The sequence below is a fragment of the Planococcus citri genome, chromosome 5 (assembly GCF_950023065.1).
Source record: "Planococcus citri chromosome 5, ihPlaCitr1.1, whole genome shotgun sequence".
In the NCBI taxonomy this organism is placed as follows: domain Eukaryota; kingdom Metazoa; phylum Arthropoda; class Insecta; order Hemiptera; family Pseudococcidae; genus Planococcus; species Planococcus citri.
Genome location: NC_088681.1, coordinates 47863608 through 47881649, shown reverse-complemented (window position 1 = coordinate 47881649; position 18042 = coordinate 47863608). Strand labels below are relative to the sequence as shown.

The 18042-nt window shown below is 33.9% G+C and overlaps 1 protein-coding gene across 5 annotated transcripts in view; it reads left to right on the top strand.

Annotated features, from left to right (window-relative positions):
• Adcy2 (adenylate cyclase type 2 Ac76E) overlaps window positions 1-18042 on the top strand; it is a 605017-nt gene that overhangs the window by 264453 nt on the left and 322522 nt on the right. For all 5 annotated transcript variants that reach the window (XM_065367874.1, XM_065367872.1, XM_065367873.1 and 2 more), the window contains 2 exons: window positions 6642-6745; window positions 11845-11956. In XM_065367874.1, the coding sequence (XP_065223946.1) occupies window positions 6642-6745; window positions 11845-11956 (216 nt within the window). The remainder of the gene's footprint in view (window positions 1-6641; window positions 6746-11844; window positions 11957-18042) is intronic.

Below are 18042 nucleotides of genomic sequence, written 5' to 3'. Positions count from 1 at the left end.
ACTGAATGAAAAACTTGTAAAATTTTCCATTGGGTAGAAAATAATGCGCATAAAAAAACAATTGCTGATGAGGCACACCCAAGTTTGCACGAATCCGAAATAAGTACATGGATCATCGATACTACACTACTAGTATAATTCATAGTACCCAGCATGAGCGTAGCTCTAGTGGTTGTACACTAAACCATGGGGGGTCCATATTTGTACCTGGGTCCATAATTGTACCTTCTCCTCTATAAATGTAATTACTCAAGTAGCTTCTTGAGTAATTGCATTTAATCACAAAAAATTGTCCTCAAAAAACAATAAAAAAGAGGAAAAGGGCCATATCAAAAGCGGAGCCGACGTCCGTTAAATTTCCAAATTTATGTGACACGGTGGGGGTTGTAAGAATATTTCCCATTGTTTAATTTCCAAAAAATCACCCCTGCGGTGTTACATAAATTTAGAAATTTCATCAAGAAATCGCAATGGGTGGTAAAAACCTTTCCCTTTGTGTTCGCTTATCTGCCGGTTTCTATTGAATTGAGCGAACACAACAGGAGGTGAAAATTTAATTTTGAAGAGCATGTTGGGACTCCTTGTGGAGCTAAACTTTAAATTTTCAAAATTGAACAATGAGAAAGCTATCAAAAGCGAAGCCAACAGTCAGTTTTATTGATTTACACCCTCCTACATGTACACTGCAGGGGTTGTAAAATATTTTCTATTGTTCAATTTTGAAAAATAACTTTTGATTTGAGGAAAATTAAACAATGGCCAAAATTTTTTAGAACCCCTGGGGTGTTACATTTATATACAAGTTTAATACCAAAATCTACACAACAAAAGCAGGTGGCTACCCTTAGTAATCAAATCCCACCAGTCATTTGCGCTTTGGCTGAGCTCCAGAGAAGTTCTATCCGTGTTGTGTCATACTTTTGAGCTTTCGGTATTGTGCTGTGCATTTGATGTTGCATAGTGCTTTTGAGCTTTCGTTTTCGCGCTTTTTTTTGAAAATCGCGATGTGCTTTTTTTTCAAAATCGTGTTGTGATTTTTTTTCAAAATCTTGTTCTATTTTCGAAATTTGCGTTGTGCTTTTTTTCAAAATTGTGTGGTGCTTTTGTTTCAAAATCGCATTGTGCTTATTTTTTGAATCAGTCATTTTGAAAACAGTGTAAATCACCATTTAAGGGGTTGCTATGTTTTTCACTGATTCTGATGGTGCTTTGCGAGCTCTATCGGATAAAGTTGGAAGGTAGCTCAAAAGTGCATATTTCAGCGTTTTTCATTTCCAAAACCCCCATAACTCCTGCATTTACAGGGTTTTTGAAGTCATTTTTATAAGACAAACAAAGAACATTAATTTCATGAACATCAACGTAATTCTATTTTTTAATTTATGCTGTGAAATGGATAACATTTATGTTGCTTCTTCATTACATTAAATTAATTGAATCGTAGATTGCAGGTATAACTTCAATAAATGAATGAAAATCCATACTCAATCATTTTGGGTATTGGAGTTATTGGATTTTCTAGGATTACGTGTCACATTTCAAGTTTTAAAAAAAAGTCATAATTCCACGTATTTCAGAATGGAATGTATCGCAGTGTACAAAATTTCAAGTTCTGGTAAAGGTACTGGAGTATTTGTAATGATAAGACCAATCAATTAGTTCATAAGTTTACAGTTTTACCATAAAAATACAGCACACAGACAGTTTTTTTCGATTCCTGAAAATTTTTAAAAACGCCAGATTTGGGTTTTCGAAATGACTGATTCATTTTAAAGTCGCGCTGTCGGTGTTGTGCTTTTATTGAAATTTTGTTGTCCTTTTTTTCAAAATCGCGTTGCGCTTCTTTTCCAAAATTGCGTTGTGCTTTCCTAACTGAATAGGCTACGCACACTGTTACAGCTGCGCAAGCGCAGCTGGCTAGTTTTAAAATTATTTTTTACCATCGTCGAGAAAAAAAAATCAGAATAGAAATGGAACCGTGGAAAATTTTTTATCCATCAAACAACTGACTTCTGAGAAATTTAAAAATTTTCAATGTTTTTGGCAACCCTGATATCATTTCCTTATTTCAATTTTTTCTCTCGTTGACCCGGTTTTGTGTCAGTTTTTTGCAAGTATTTTGTACTTGGAAATTTTCAAAGGCTTTTATTTCGGTTTTGAAAAATCGAAACCAAGTTCCCACGAAGAAGAATGTTGAAGCCCAAAATTTTGAAAAAATCAATATTGGTGGGAGTCAATCCTTGTTCTGATCTAAAACCAAGCCTACATTAGGAGAAAGCCAGACTCCGAATTTGGAAAATGGAGGTAATTACGGTTGCCACAATTTCGTGGCTCGTGCTCGGTAACTTTCAAAGTACCTAACCAAGTTACTACAATTAGGTACTAAAAGTAAATTGTGATAGGCTCTACGAAAAGGTTATCCCGAGAAAAAACGTAGTTTTTGAGAAAAACGCGTTTTAAAGTTTTTGAAGCGTTTTTTCTATTTTTCAAAAATTGTATTTTCATCAGCAATATTTCAACGTATAGGTACCTGACTACCTGTAGAAAAAAAAACAAAAAAAAATTTTTTTGGTTGATTTTTTTTGGAGCTACCTCAATTCAGAGCCATTTTTTACATGTTAAACGTCAAGATAGCGAACTGGCGATGGTTTTATCGGATTTTACGACTAATTTTACATAAAAATAGTAAATAAACCAAAAATTGATTTTTTTGCTCGGGGTACCTAACCTTTTCGTAGAGCGCTTCACATTATGGTCAATTTTTCATCGTCTTGGTTCTTGGATTATTTTTTAAAACGAATTTTCAAAAATTTGATGTTCTTGTGCATCTTGACGGGAGAAATGTTGATAATATCAACAAGTGAGATAAGTTTTGCTTCAATAATTGTCAAACTTTGGCTTTTTGCCGAAAATTTGCAAAAAATTCTTGCTTTTTTGCAATATTGCAAAGTGTTGCTTTTCTTACAAGTTTTCAAAAATTGGCAAAAAAAAACTCGTTTTTTCACTCAACTATACCTACTTGAAGTTTGAAGAAAAAAACAATTTTTATCAATAATTCCAAAAAATTTCTACTTTTTGCTGAAATTTTTCAAACTCTTGCTTTCTGATGAAAATTCTCGCTTTTTTTGCGAATTTGCAAAGTTTCGCTTTTCTTGCAAGTTTTCAAAAATTGGCAAAAAAGTCTCGTTTTTTCACTCAAGTATGGTATACTTACTTAGAGTTTGAAGGAAAAAAAAAATCACCAATAATTCCCAAAATTTGCTATTTTTTGCTAAAATTTTTCAAACTTTTGCTTTCTAATAAAAATTTTTGCTGTGTTACCAAGTTGCAAAGTTTCACTCTTTTTTTGCAAGTTCTCAAAAATTGGTAAAAAAATTTCTTTTTTTCTCTCCACTTCAAAATTTTAAGTTGAAAATTTACCAATAATTCCCAAAAATTGCTATTTTTTGCTAAAACTTTTCACTCTTGCTTGCTTCTTGATAAAAATTTTCGCTCTTTAGCAAAATTGCGAAAGATTTCAATTTTTTTTTCAAAAATTACCCAAAAGTTTCGCCTTTTTGCCAGAATTTGCCAAAATTAGTATCATATTTTTGTCAATCATTTTCGAAAAGTACGTTTTCTGCTAAAATCGTCCAAATCTCGTTTTTTTGCTAAAAATGGTAAAAAATGCTTTGTTTCTTCAAAAATTCATGAAAGTTCTCTCCTTTTAGCAAAGTTGCTGAAAGTTGTTTTGTTTTTACAAAAAGTGACAAAAAAGTACGATTTTTTCTCAAAAATTGTCAAAAATTCTCGTTTTTTTCCAGAAATTTCAAAAATTTTCACTTTAATCCCACCTTGCCTTTATTTAGAGTTGTCAATTTCTCGAAAATACTCGAAAAAATGCAAAATATGTATATGGTAATGATCTTTTCACATGTCCGAATTGATTCCCACATTTTATTTTCGAGTGTACGAATTGATTCCAGCCTATTAGCGTTACCCAGGAGACACCACGAGGAGGTTGGCTCAAAAACCCCACAACATTGCAAGTATGTTTGGAGTTATAAGGGTACATCTCAAAAAACTTTACCCTTTTTTGAACAAAGTTCGTACATACAAAGTGTGAACAAACAGTTTTGATTGTTTTGAATGTTTATCAGATAGAAATAGTCGGAAGAAGCGCATTTTTTATTGGTTTGTACCAAATGAAAATTTTTTTTTAATGATCACTTTTCAGAAAAATGAATTTGGCACATGTAATGAAATTTTAGTTTTTTGAGAAAAACTCAAAAAGTAAGCACTCTAGAAAAAAACTAACTACATTGCGTCGATTGGAAATTTAATTCTCTACAACTTTTTTGGCATGAAATTTTTTTGGACGCTTCCTTTCGCCTCCGCATCAATTTTAATGAAAGGTTACCTATAAGTAAATTGAAATATTTCCTCTTTAAGATTTTATTTTTCAACGTTTTCTTAAGCCAATTGAAGGTAGGATACCAGATTTTTAAAATGAGTCCTATTCATTCCTCACAATTAGATAGGTTACTTATAAGATGAAGAAAATAATGAATCAAGTTTTAAAAAAAAAGAAAATCAGTCTCCTGTAAAATTTCAATTTTTTGAGATGTAACCTTATTACTCCCAAGGTGCGAAATGTAATCAATTCATTCATACGCAATAAAAAATTACATGGGAATTAATTCGTACACTCGAAAATAAAATATGGGAATCAATTCGTACATGTGAAAAGAAAAGGTGGGAATCAATTCGGACACCTTTATTTAAAAAAAAATCAAACGGGAATCAACTCACCTACAGCCGCTGAGTTATGATGTATATTTTTTTGAATTTTTGTTCTAAATTCAAATCTAGCCCCACATCAACTTGAGTCAAAAATGAAATTAAGTGCACTGACTTCACTCAGATTTCGGATAATTTACTTGCAGCTCTTTTTTCTCAAACCTGCAGAAAAAAATCCATGGATTACAATTCAACTCCGCCACCTGTCTCACCGCCTTCCAAAAACAAACTGGAACGGGACTGGAATTGATTCGTAGATGTTAATAAAATTACCTAACCAGTTTGCAGTAAATACGGATAAATGCTACTTTCTCATCAACTGAACCTGAAAATGGAAACTGACCCTTGTATTTCGCTCAAATTTCGATCTTGAACCCTTCATGCAGGGGGGGGGGGATGATGGTCCTAATTTTCAAGAATTGGCAATTGTTTGTGGAGCTACCAAACATCGCTCATAGGTATCTCAAGATTGGTTGAAAGTTGAGCAAATCTGATCAAAAAAGGCATTTCGTGATGAACATTGAACTTTTCACGTGGAATACAAAAGCTAAAAGCTGCCATTTGAAAATTTTTAAAAATTACTTGTGAAAATTTTTTCTAATAATCTATTTTGATTTTTAAACAAAAAAATATTACAACGGATGATCTCATCACGCCACCCTTTGAAGGCGAGGGGAGAGGGGAGGGACAGGAGACAAGATCCCCCAATTATTATCAAAATTTGAAAAAATTGTGAACGTGAAGTGACGTATATCAATTGTGACTAGTTCAGTAGTGTTGAGTTCGAAAATGTGTTTATTTTTTCATTCTGACCACCCTGAACCCCCCCCCCCTTTGCCCAATATCAATTTATTTTTCTATTTATTTCAACCCTAGGTTATCCCTTCCCCTCCTCTCCCATCCCCTCCAGCCTCTTAGCACGCTGATTTAAAAAAAAAAAAAAGAAACAGAAGAAGAAGATTTAGAGATGCTGAAAGCTGGAATCGAAAAAAAAACGAGAACGATTGTTTTTTACAGAAATGTGAAAAATGATAAATGAATGACTGAAAACATAAACAATGTTTTGAAGAAATTTTCTCGAAGCATAAATTCATAAAATAACATCGAATATAAATAAGTTCACTCACATGACTTGGTGTTTAGGTACCTGTTAAAAATGGATGATTTAGAACTAAGTATCTAATATTTGTTTTTCTTTTCGCAAAGTGGAGTTCTTTCAACATTTTTTCCACTGAAGATGGTACAGGTAAAGTACCTACTGGTATCTTACTGCGCTATTTTTTTGTAAAAAATTTCCCACAGATATATTTTTCCTTTTATTTTGTACAAATAAGACAGTTAAATGGATATTTATTCTTATTTATTTTTCCAGATGTTTTAGCCGAGTTACCTTTTTTTTGTTTCATTTGTGTGTTTACTTTTCCCTTGGTATTCGCGAAAGTATAAAATTGGACGGCATATCGTTTGGTTGTAACCTACTCCTCGTCATAAATTATAATCAGTCTATTTCCAAGTCCCTTGTACCCTTGCATAAGTACTTTGTATCCCCCCTAGGCATAAACTTATATACTTACCTATCTCTGCAGTTCATGTGTGTGTGTGTGTGTGTTCTATTAACTTGAGTAAATGAATTCGCGTAGGTATATGTATATGTAGTTAAATATGTTTACCATAAACAATGAAATTCTTTCATTTTACTTTGATGTGTACTGGTGAGCTGCTGTTCTGTGTACGCACGTGTAATTGTACCTTGCCTATTTATTCACTTACGTACCCGCCCATCTGCTACTATATTTGCCTTCTTCAACTGTATACCTACGTATAATTGTAACGAATTTTTCGTCTATTTTCTTTTTATACAGGTTAAACGAAGCATTATGTTGAAAATGGCGGATGCTTGTCAAGATATGTCAAATAAACAGACGCGATTCCACGAAATGTATGTTCAAAGACACAACAGCGTCAGGTAAGCGAGTCTGTCGACGTTTTATTTTTTTTTTTCAACTTCATACTTTTAAATAAGTAAAGTACGAAATTGGCCATATAATAGTTTTTAGCTGTAGGTATAATATAGGTTGATACTTACACAGGGTGTATTTGGTAAAAGAATTTTTCATTAGGAAAACTTTTATAATCAATTTGAGAAAGGTACATCCATAGTACGTTATTCGGATTTGTATATGGATGAAGAATTTCGATTTGAAAGCGTCGTTTTACGTACATACGTTTTTCTTCTTTCGATATCTATGGTTCGTCGATGACTTACATTATGCTGTAATGGTGTTTGGGAAAGTGATGTAAGGTGTAGCGAAGTAGTACCATATGTAGTATTTCCAGTGGGAAGTTTTCTTTCAAATGGGAGACGATTACTGTGTATACCAACCTGATGATTGAAAGTGCCACATGACATGAAGTACATATACTTACTTTTACGAGAGTACCTATGTAGTATCTCTGAGGTTATTCTAACCTTTCCTTCTGTCTGTATTGTGTGAAACTTTTTCAATACTCGAGATGAATTTAATTAAACGATGGCTTTTTCCGGTACATTTCATCAGCTTCGAGAGAAATGTGTGTTTAGAAATGGATCCTAGGTCATGCCTGAGTATTTGGACGAATTGAAAGGGAAACATTTTTTAAAAATTGACCAAACTCGCAGGAGATATTTTTTATTTAACTGGAAAAGTTTTCGATCAATTTAAGATTTTGCTCGTCAATTCAAAGGAGGTGAGAATCTGAAGCTGTTGACTTTGGAAATGGAAAGATTCACGAATAATCGTAGTTTTGTCTATGATGAAACTTGGGTGAAAAATTCTGCTCGAATATGGGAGCATGATAACACCACTGCAATGATGGAATTTCAAATTCTGTATCTTTCTGAATTATATTTTGCTTGATGAAATATTTCCAATTTTTCTTCTAGAGGAAATAGTCGCCCGAAAATTTTACATACTTCTTCGCATGAAAAATAACCTTGGAGTGTCTTAACAGTTTTGTGCTCTTAGATACTCGTACGCGCATGTACTATAGATTGGGAAAAAAATGCCTGGATTTCGACAAAAATTTATGGAGAGGATTACTTTTGAGTCAGAGACTACTCAGAATAATTCTGAGCCTCGCAGCTATTCAGGGGACTGAGCCAGTACTCTTTAAAGTAGGGCCATTTTCGGAAAAAAATCATAAATTCTGAATTAAATGGATTGGGAAGGTTCAAAAACTCAAATCGCAACTTTTCAGAGGGGTTCGCGAGGGATTGCATATGCACATGTTTATACCCGTACTACCTAAAAGTGGCAAAAACCGTGATTTTTTCGAAAATGACCTCATTTTGAGGACTGCTGGCTTAATCTCCTAAACAGCTGGTGGGCTCAAATTTTTTCTGGGTAGTATCCCACTCAAAGTGAACTTCTCCACGCATTTTAGTCAAAATCCAGGATGATGTTAGCTTGGAAAATTCATTCTTCGTTAGATTGATATATTTTCTGTATTTTTGTTACTGCACCTCTTTTATTTATTGTGCTTATTATTTTTTTGAGAATTTTCGTTTGTAGAATACTAACCAGATCAATTTTACTCAAAAGTATTTTCAGTTCAGGAGTGATTGTGTTATAGTGAGAGTGAGAATTACTGATAGAAGGGAATAGGTTTGACATTCTCTCCCAAGTGATCGTGACAATAATTATTCCCTATTACTTCGTCTTGGATGGCTCAAAAAGTGGATGAGATGCGTAATTCTAACCATCTCTATACATCATAAAAGAACGTAGCTACTAGCTAGTAATACGTATTTAGAGGGATATAATACGAATAACTAGCATAGGGTGAGGACAATCCTCCTTATTACAATTGACTAATTTATTATTATTTTTTTTTATTGAAAAAATAAAACGGTGGTATCCTAACAGAAGTTTTAATTAAAATATTTTCCAAACAAACAAAACTAGTACACATTTTGATAATCGTGGTGAAAATCTTATTTTTATTGAACTTATTATCTCAAACTGATTTTTTTTAACATTTTTTTTTTTTTTTTTTGAAAATTTCTGACGCTATTGGAATTTTTTGGGTGGTGGTGTGGTGGCTGATGAATAATGGGAAGTGGAGGGGGTGATGACGTTGCAATTTTTAAAAATGACCGTTTTTGATATTTAAAAAATTTTTTATGTTTGATTAAAATTCAATAAAAGCCACCTCCCCCCCCCCTCCTTTAAAAATAACAATCTCGCAAAATTCCAGAAAAAACTGCATATCTGAAAATTAGCTGTACATATTTTGGGTAAGTACCTAAGTAATTCACTTGCTTTCAGACTACTTATTGAATTCAATTTTTTTCAAGTAATTTTTTGGTTTTTGATACATACATTACTTAATACTTTTTTGAGAGCTGAAAGGTGGTTTTGATTCGTTTGAAAAATAAATAAATACATAAAAAATAATAATATACCTAAGTATATCAAAAATAATTATTTTTACAAAATTTTGAAAATTTAAACCACAAATCCAGGGTCTAGTTTTTTCTACTTTTTTTTTTTTTGATTTTCAACCCTAAATTGAAAAAAAAATAAAATTGGAAATTCGAACGAAGTGATGATCACTTATGAGTCCACATCAAGAAAATTTGACTCGCCGTATACGAATCTGAAAATGATAGATCAAACTTTTGAATTTGAAAACGAGTTTTCTCATTTGGAATCAGAAAAATATTGATTTTTCAAATCAAATCCTAAAAATGGTCTCGGATGTGTAACCGTTTGCATCTGAGAAGCGAAGACAATCGAAAAGCATTTTTTGGAGCAGGAAGGGAGAGGGTTGGAAGTACAATTTCCTAGATCAAAAATTGCAAAGAAAATATTAATAGCACCTCCCTTCGACGTAGGTGTGTCAAATTTTTAATGAGACCCTTCAGTTAGCTCAAGATTAACCATCTCTACGAATTATATCAGAATTCAAGGTGTATTTTTTTCGATCTTTTCTAATGTACGAGAGTATTCATGAAAAAAGAAAATACATAATAATGAAAATTGTCGCAAGTTTTTGGTGGGAAGCGTAGAAGGTAGGGGGTATCTATTTTTAGTACAACCGATTTTCACGGAATATGATTCGAATTTTCTTTTTTAATTTTCGGGTTGAGATAGAGTCTGTGGCTGGGTGAGGTTCCTCTGTTATTATTGCATTGATCTAAAATAATGATATTTGGAAACTTCAAGTGGACTTTTTTCCAGTATTGAAGGGAGAAAGTTTTGAAAAAATTGAGTAAATCAATGTAACGTTTTGTTAATAAAAAAACTGCAAAAATTGTTCACTTTTGAAAAAATACGTCTTTAATTTGACTTTGAGTTCTGAATTTGTGTGTGTGTAGGGGGGGGGGAGGGATTAATGGCCTGGAAATGTTCGGAATTAAATTTTGAATGATTTTTGTCCACTGATGGGAGATTTCTGTGCATTTGATATAAAACAATGGAAAACTATATTTACTTTTTTGCTGTTTTCCAAGGCCAGCTGTCATCATTAGACGTGGTTTAATGTATTTTTTAAATTTCAAGGATGATGTTTCAATGCTGCGTATTTTGAAATGAAACATAACTCTGAGCACTTTTCGTACATTTTACAAGACTTTGTTTTTTCTTCGGTAAAATGTATTTTTTTTTTTTTTTGAGTTTTTTTTTCTCGGTAGAATTTCGAGCATTAAATTATAATCAGTTTCGACGAATTTGACAACTTTTTTCGTTTTAAAAATTTCGGTAGGCCTACATCAATAATTCAACATTTTCAGACGCCAAATTATACCCTTACGAGTTTTTCAACGGGATATTTAACGTTTACCGACTATGGCAAAGTTTTCTTCAAATTGTTCCGCGCTATCAAAATACCAATCGACATTTTTCCAAACGTACGAGTATTTCGCGATTGGGGATTTCTCGCTCCAACTATTTCAACATTTTTACAACTAGATAGATACCTTCGTCGTGTAGGTACCGTGTAAAAGCGAAAAGCTGGCGTATTTCGTCATATACAGATAGACTGGGCGGGTAAACAAAACATACCTGCACAATGAAGCAAATAAAAGACCTTTGAAATAGTGGCAGAGAGGGATCAACAGAACAGATAAAAAAAAAGAGTATAGGCCAAATGTAGTAAATATTTTCAGTAAATAATTGATAGATACGTTAACGTAGCTATGCGTGTTGGAATTATACGTGTTGTGTTGTAGGTATTTGTGAATTTTCCGCCTGAGATGGTCTTTAAAAGAGCAGGGATTTGTACATGGGAAGAAAACAGTGTAGGTATTTTTGACCGGTGTGCGATGTTTGCATAAAGCTTGGGAGAGTGAAGGGGTGTTTGGACGGACTGGTCGGGTATATAAAAGCGTAAATTACGGTCGTTTGGTATATCGTTGTTGTATAGGTCTAGGTATAGCTAACGTTTCTTGTGATTAATTAATATTGATAGAGTAAAGTTTCGACGAATATAAACTGTTCACTTTGCGGGTACTGGTCGCGGTTTGCAAGTTTACCAAACCAAAAGTTTCGTCACACAGAGGAAGAGTAAAAGAGTAGGTATATGAGGCAGCATTATTTTTGATTTGTGTGTATAGGAGGCGATTAGTATAGGTAGATTTTAACTCCGAGTGTATGATGTAAAACGGATCTAAATATTGTGAGTGGTAAACAGGAGTGAAAAGAGTAACGAGAAGGCGAGACGAATATTTAAATCGGCGCTCAGCGAGTAGGTAACCCGACAAAGTAAATTATTTACGTTGCTGAGGCATTAAAAGATGGAAGATTTATGATTTCAATTTGCTTATTTTTTAGCCCGCTCCGAGTACACTATACTGTTGGCTTATACTACTACGCTCAGAATAAATAGTTACCCTGTTGTAGACCTACCTATACTATATCTACCTATTTAGTGTACGTTTTATATTATACTATATTACGACGTGTTCTATAATATACGTAAAAGCTCCTGCCAAGTGTTAAATAATTTAAATTATTATTTTTTTTATATTCTCTCTCATCCTATGTGTGTGTGTGTGTGTGTGTGTGTGTATGTTTTTTTTCGCAGCATCTTATACGCGGATATCGTGAACTTTACGCCGTTATCTGAGAAACTAAGCGCTTCCGATTTGGTAAAAACGTTGAACGAACTTTTCGGCAGATTTGATCAGATTGCTCAGGTAAGCGGATTTTGCATACGAAATTTTAGGTAAATAGGGAACTAGCTTGGTTCTTCGAATATCTCCCTGTATTGGGTTTTTATGCATAAGAAGCGGTCGAAATGGAGAACGTTTCCTCCGATGGTAGTTTCGTTTATGCGCTTGAATTAGCTCGTTTGTTTTAATTAAAAACCGACGCGACGAGTTGGTTTTTTTGTAGATAGAGGGGTAAGAGGGGGTATTTTTTAAAGCTCGATGCAAAGCTGTAGGGTGGTTGTAAAGTTGTGACTATATATTTAACGTGGTATGTGTGAAAAAAGTTTCGAGATAATTGTTTTTGAAGGGTTGGACAATTGAAGGTCAAAGTTTTCGTGATGCCATCGTTTCTCAATTCGGTTTTGTCAGACTATTGGAGTATCGTTTCTATGAAGCTGTAATCGAAGGGTAAAGTTTTGATGAAGTCATCGCTCGATGTCTGCTTTTTTCTGCTTACTGGGATGAAAAAAATTGAGAAAAAGTAGTGTGATAAAAAGACGAATGCGAATTTCAAAATTGGTGAAGTTAAAAACAAAAGTGACAAAATATTATCAAAATTGTGCAAAATAATACAAAACATTCTTAAAAAACATAAAATGTCAGCCAAGCTTGCAAAAAAGTGAAAAAATGTGATGAAAATTCATTCAAAATGGGCTCAATATCGCACATAGGCTACTTGAAGTGATATTCATCAGAAAATCAGTATAACTGACGTGAAAATTGTTGAACTTTGGGAGAAATCAAAAATACATAGAATGAAATGAATCGCTGATAAAATGTACATAAATCAAATTAGGTGATACAAGAAAAAATAAAATGAGACGTTCTCAGGCCTTTCAATAAAGATTGTGTTTAATTCGTTCGTGAACGAATTGCTAGGCGGAGAACAATCGTTTGCGAACGAATGAATCACTGAAAAATTGAATCAGGTATATATAACGTGACAAAACGCGATAGTTTTAGTCCCATAATCAAAAATTGAACGCATTTCGTTCGCGAACGATTCGCTCAGAAACGATAAATCATTTTAGAACGACTGAATCACTAGAGAATCAAATCAGAATAATCAGATAAATGATACACAACAAGACAAAACGGAATATTCTTTAATCAATCATTAGAAATTGTGAATGGTTCATTGATTCGTTTGTGAACGATTCGCTCGGCCGAGAAAAATCGTTCACGTGAACGAATGAATCATTGAAAAATTGAATCAGGTACAGATGACGCGAAAAAAACTCGTTAGTTTTAGTCCCATAACCAAAAATTGTAACCATTTCGTTCGCGAACGGTTTACTCAGAAACAATGAATCATTCGAGAACGACTTAATCACTTGAAAATCAAATCAGATAAATGATGAATGATAAATGATACACAACGACTACAAGACAAAACGAAATATTCTTTAATCTATTATTGGAAATTATGAATGATTCGTTCGTGAACGGTTCGCTCAAAGGAGAAAAGTCATTCGCGAACGAATGAATCATTGGAAAATTGAATTTGGAGTAGATGACGTGTCAAAACTCGTTAATGTTAGTTCCGTAATTGAAAATGGAACTCATTTCGTTCGCGAATGATTCGCTCAGAAACGATAAATTATTTTAGAACGTCTGAATCACTTGAAAATCAAATTAGATAATTTGGTGTTTTCAAATTCGGTGTCATGTCATATTTCCATTAATTCACATTAAATAAAACTAAATTTACGTGTAGTGAATTGTTTTGTCATCGTGCTATCGAGTAAATGTTGTGGTGAATTAAAATAACACTTGCGAACTACTTTAAATTCATTTAATCGTGCAACTTTGTTTCATCCTTCTAAGCTCACTAAAACACTGTAACTCGAGGTAATATCAATTATTCACAACGTATCACGATATTAGAAGTCATAAATTAATCAAAAACACTAAAAAACACCATGAAAGTTACGAAATTATCGAAATATTACTGAAGATAATATGAAATCGCATAGAATCGCCGAAGTTTGTGATAAGAAAAGTCCCGTTTTGAAAGTAAACACTTGAGAGCACAAATCTCACTACAGTCACTAGCGAATCACGTACCGCGACGCTAGCGCGCTCTGGGGAACGTGGAGGTCCGAATAAGACAAAACGATATGTATTCTTTAATCTATAGGGCAAAACGCCCTGACGTCACAAGGTGTATAAATGGTGGTATCTCTTGATTCCCCTTACATATTGTGGGCATGTTGCTAGTGATTGTTCTGTCCTCTTTGCATTTTGATATGCCAAAACTTTCAAACCATCTCGAGGATCCCATTATTTTATGGCTCTAAATTGTAGAGAAATTTGTTCCCTTTCCAACGGTAATAAATTTTTTGAAATCCTCAAAGGTCTTCCTTGAGAAAATTGACTTAACGAGCTGAAATATGTAGCCAATTCAACATATTTTTCTGTACACTTTGAACTTTGAGGCGACAGAACTTTTAAACCATCTCGAGGACCATATTATTTTATGGCTCTAAATTGTAGAGAAATTTGTGCCCTTTCCAACGGTAATAAATTTTTTGAAATCCTCAAAGGTCTTCCTTGAGAAAATTGACTTAAGGAGCAGAAAAATGCGGCAAAATTCAACTCATTGTTCTGGCAGCTTTGCACTTTGAGGCGACAGAACTTTTAAACCATCTCGAGGACCATATTATTTTATGGCTCTAAATTGTAGAGGATTTTGTCCTCTTTCCAACGGTACTACAGATTTTGAAATCCGCGAAAGTCTTCCTTGAGAAAATTGACTTAACGAGCTGAAAAGTAGAAGTGAACAGCATTGTTTACAGCTATACTTGTAAGGTTTAGCCCACGAAACCAAAGGTGCAAGTATGCAACCTGAAATGCGCGTTTTGCCCTATTATTAGAAATTATGAAACGAAACGTTCTTCAATCTGTTGATGAAAATTGTAAATGATTCGTTCACGAACGATTCCCTGAGAGAACGAAATCATTCGTGAACGACTGAATCATCGAACAAAATCAAATCTGGTACAGACGACGTGACATGACTCGACAGTTTCTGTCCCATAATTGAAAACTGAAATCATTTCGTTCGCGAATGATTCGTTGAGAAACAATGAATCATCCTACAACGACTGAATCACTTGAAAATCAAATCAGATAACGCACAATAAGACAAAACAATGTAAAATATTCTTTAGTCCATTGTTAGAAATTGCGAATGATTCGTTCGTGAACGAATCGCTCGGAAGTGACGAATCATTCGAGAGTCACTGAATCACTTGGGAATCAAATCTAATAATTCACGAAAAGACAAAACAAAACGTTCTTCAATCTGTGAACGAAAATTGTAAATGATTCGTTCGCGAGCGATTCCCCGAGAAAGCGAAGTCGTTCGCGAACGAATGAATCATTGAAAATCGAATTTTTGCATAAGTGATGTGGCGAAACTCGACAGTTTTAATCTTTGAGTTAGGTTCAATTCGTTCGCGAACAATTTGGTATTGAATCGACGAATCATTCGAGAACGACTGAGTCAATATTAGGTACATCAAATTCTGTGAAAGGGAACGTGGCGGCGAAGTTCAAATTTTTTCAAATCTACTATGGCTGAATAAAAATTGGAGGTGATTTGTTCATCAATGATTTACTATATTTTTGCTTTGCGGTGAAAAAGTAAGTGACTTTTGAATCGAGTTTAAAAAGAATTGAATCAGAATAATTTGAATGGAAAATCAGTTTAGGTGTCTTAAACAAAATTTATGTAAGTAAACTAGAAGGATTGAAGGTTCTCAGATTTGCAGCAGCTTAATCGCACGTTCAGGGTTTGTAAGTACTTTTTTCGAAAATATTGGGTCCCATAAAAATAACATCGTCGTTTACATTTATGCCAACATTGGGCCTCCAAATTTTATTGTGATTGAATCTGACTAGAAATAATTATATTTTTCGAAAATGATGACTCGGTTGTCTGATTTTTTCCCCATTAATTATTTTTATATAATTTTTGGACAATTTTAGAAAATTCTAAGCCCTGCAGTATCCTTAGTTTCTGGTCTGAGTTGCTGAAATTTTTTTCGAAAGCTGCTTAAATTCCTGTGAATCAAATGAAATGAGCATGAAAATACCATGAAGCATTTTGTACGTTTTACGAATATTTTCGCCTTAAATCTAATTTTCCAAGTTAGCTCTGGAGGGCCAACAAAATCCCATCATTCGAAAAAATCTCCAAAAAGGAAGAAAGCCCAAACTTACGAGGTAGATTCAAAATTCCCATCATTTAAAGACTACCGAATCGTGTAATAAAGACATTTATGTACAGATATGAGATATTATCATATAAAACTCGCGGATGGCTACACCCGCACACGTTTACACTGCCCGACGGAACACTTAATAAAGGTAAAAGCTCTCGGAGCTTGGTAGAAAATGTTTATGAGAAACATTTTCTGTCCATAGCGCGTATGCATATTTACAAAATATACCTTCGCATATACTCGCGCCAACACTCGCACACACGGCCGCACAAAAAGCTATTAATTTAAAATTTACAATAGCTTTAATAAACCATCACCGTGGGCTATTAATTACATATCTCAATGCGCTACTAACACTATATATGAGAGGGGTTTTGCGATAAGGGCCCTTGTGGTGATATTTCGATTTTTTCAGGAGAGAGAAAACATCGAATTGCTTCGATTTTTTCGATTTTTTTTTTTTTTGATTTTTGGGTGCAGTGTTGTCTTGCGCATAGGTTGGATGGGAAATTTTGACGAAATTCGTTCATCATCGCCTGATATCCGTGATTTAGAAAAGGGACCTTGTGGTGAAAAGGCGAATTTACACAACGTTACAGACTACCCCGCAAAAAAATACCGAGAAATTCGGATTCGCCATGAAATTTTACATAGGTAACAACAATAAAATAATTTTTCCATCAACCTTTTTTTTTTTAAAAAAAAAAATCAAAAACAAACGAAAACTTTGTTTTTCGATTTCCCAAAAATGTGAGTTTTTGAGTATTCATGTTCAAGTAATTTTTAAACGAGAAGTTGATGAGATAGGTGAAATCTGATTGCTCCATTCGATTTCTCGTGAAAAAGTAAGTCGGAATCGCCAATAAAAAAAAAAAAACATCGAATCACCACAAGGACCCATATCGCAAAACGCCTCTCATATACACTATACAGTTTCGATTAGTCAGCCTGCAGCCTTCAGCCTTCGTATAAACTGAACGTTTTAACGGTGCGGTGCTGAAAGAGTAAAGGGGGAGGTGGTCGTGTCGCAAATGAACGAGCTCGCGGATTATAAAACGACAAAAAAATACCAGTTACAATAATTTGTAATTTACGTAGTGGGGTTTCACACAGTTGAAGGTATATTTATTTAATAAGGGTGGAAAAATAACGCGAAAATTTTCAGAATGAGAATTTCTTATTTAAACTTATCATTTATTCGATTTCGATTTCCGGACAAACAATACGATATTACGTTCCAGAATATGCAATATGCATAAATTTTGCAAACAAAATTAAATAATAAGAAACCTTTTCATCACTTATTCGATCAGTTTTAAATAAAAATATAACGCTTCGATCAACTACATACCATTAGGTCCTTATTTCTCACTTCTCGAGTACAATGACCGAAATGCACAAAGACATGACCAAGGGAGGAGGGCGGAATGCTGTCTCTATGTATCCGTCTGCGTAAATAAACGAAGATATATTTGCTTTTCTAGCTCGAATGTTGAGTTGATACGCGAAAAACACAGCTAAGAAAAAAAAGGTAGACTGTTTGAGGTGAAATATTACTCGACGTAGGAGTAAATGGTCGTTAGTGGATGAAAAATCAGCTTAGGTGTTCCAAAAGAGTGAAAGAAACATACGAGTGACAAGAACAAGCGAGTTTGCTGAAGCATTGCCGCGAATCTTGCCGATTGAAATCAACGATACAGATGTGTTAATAGTATTGCATAACCCATCTGCCGTAAATCCGAATCTAAACGTGTTAATAAATTTGCATAAGCAGTTTGCCGTAAATACGAGTTCGAGCGATGGTCTGAATTTGTCCAATTGGAAAGATGAAAATACGATTTT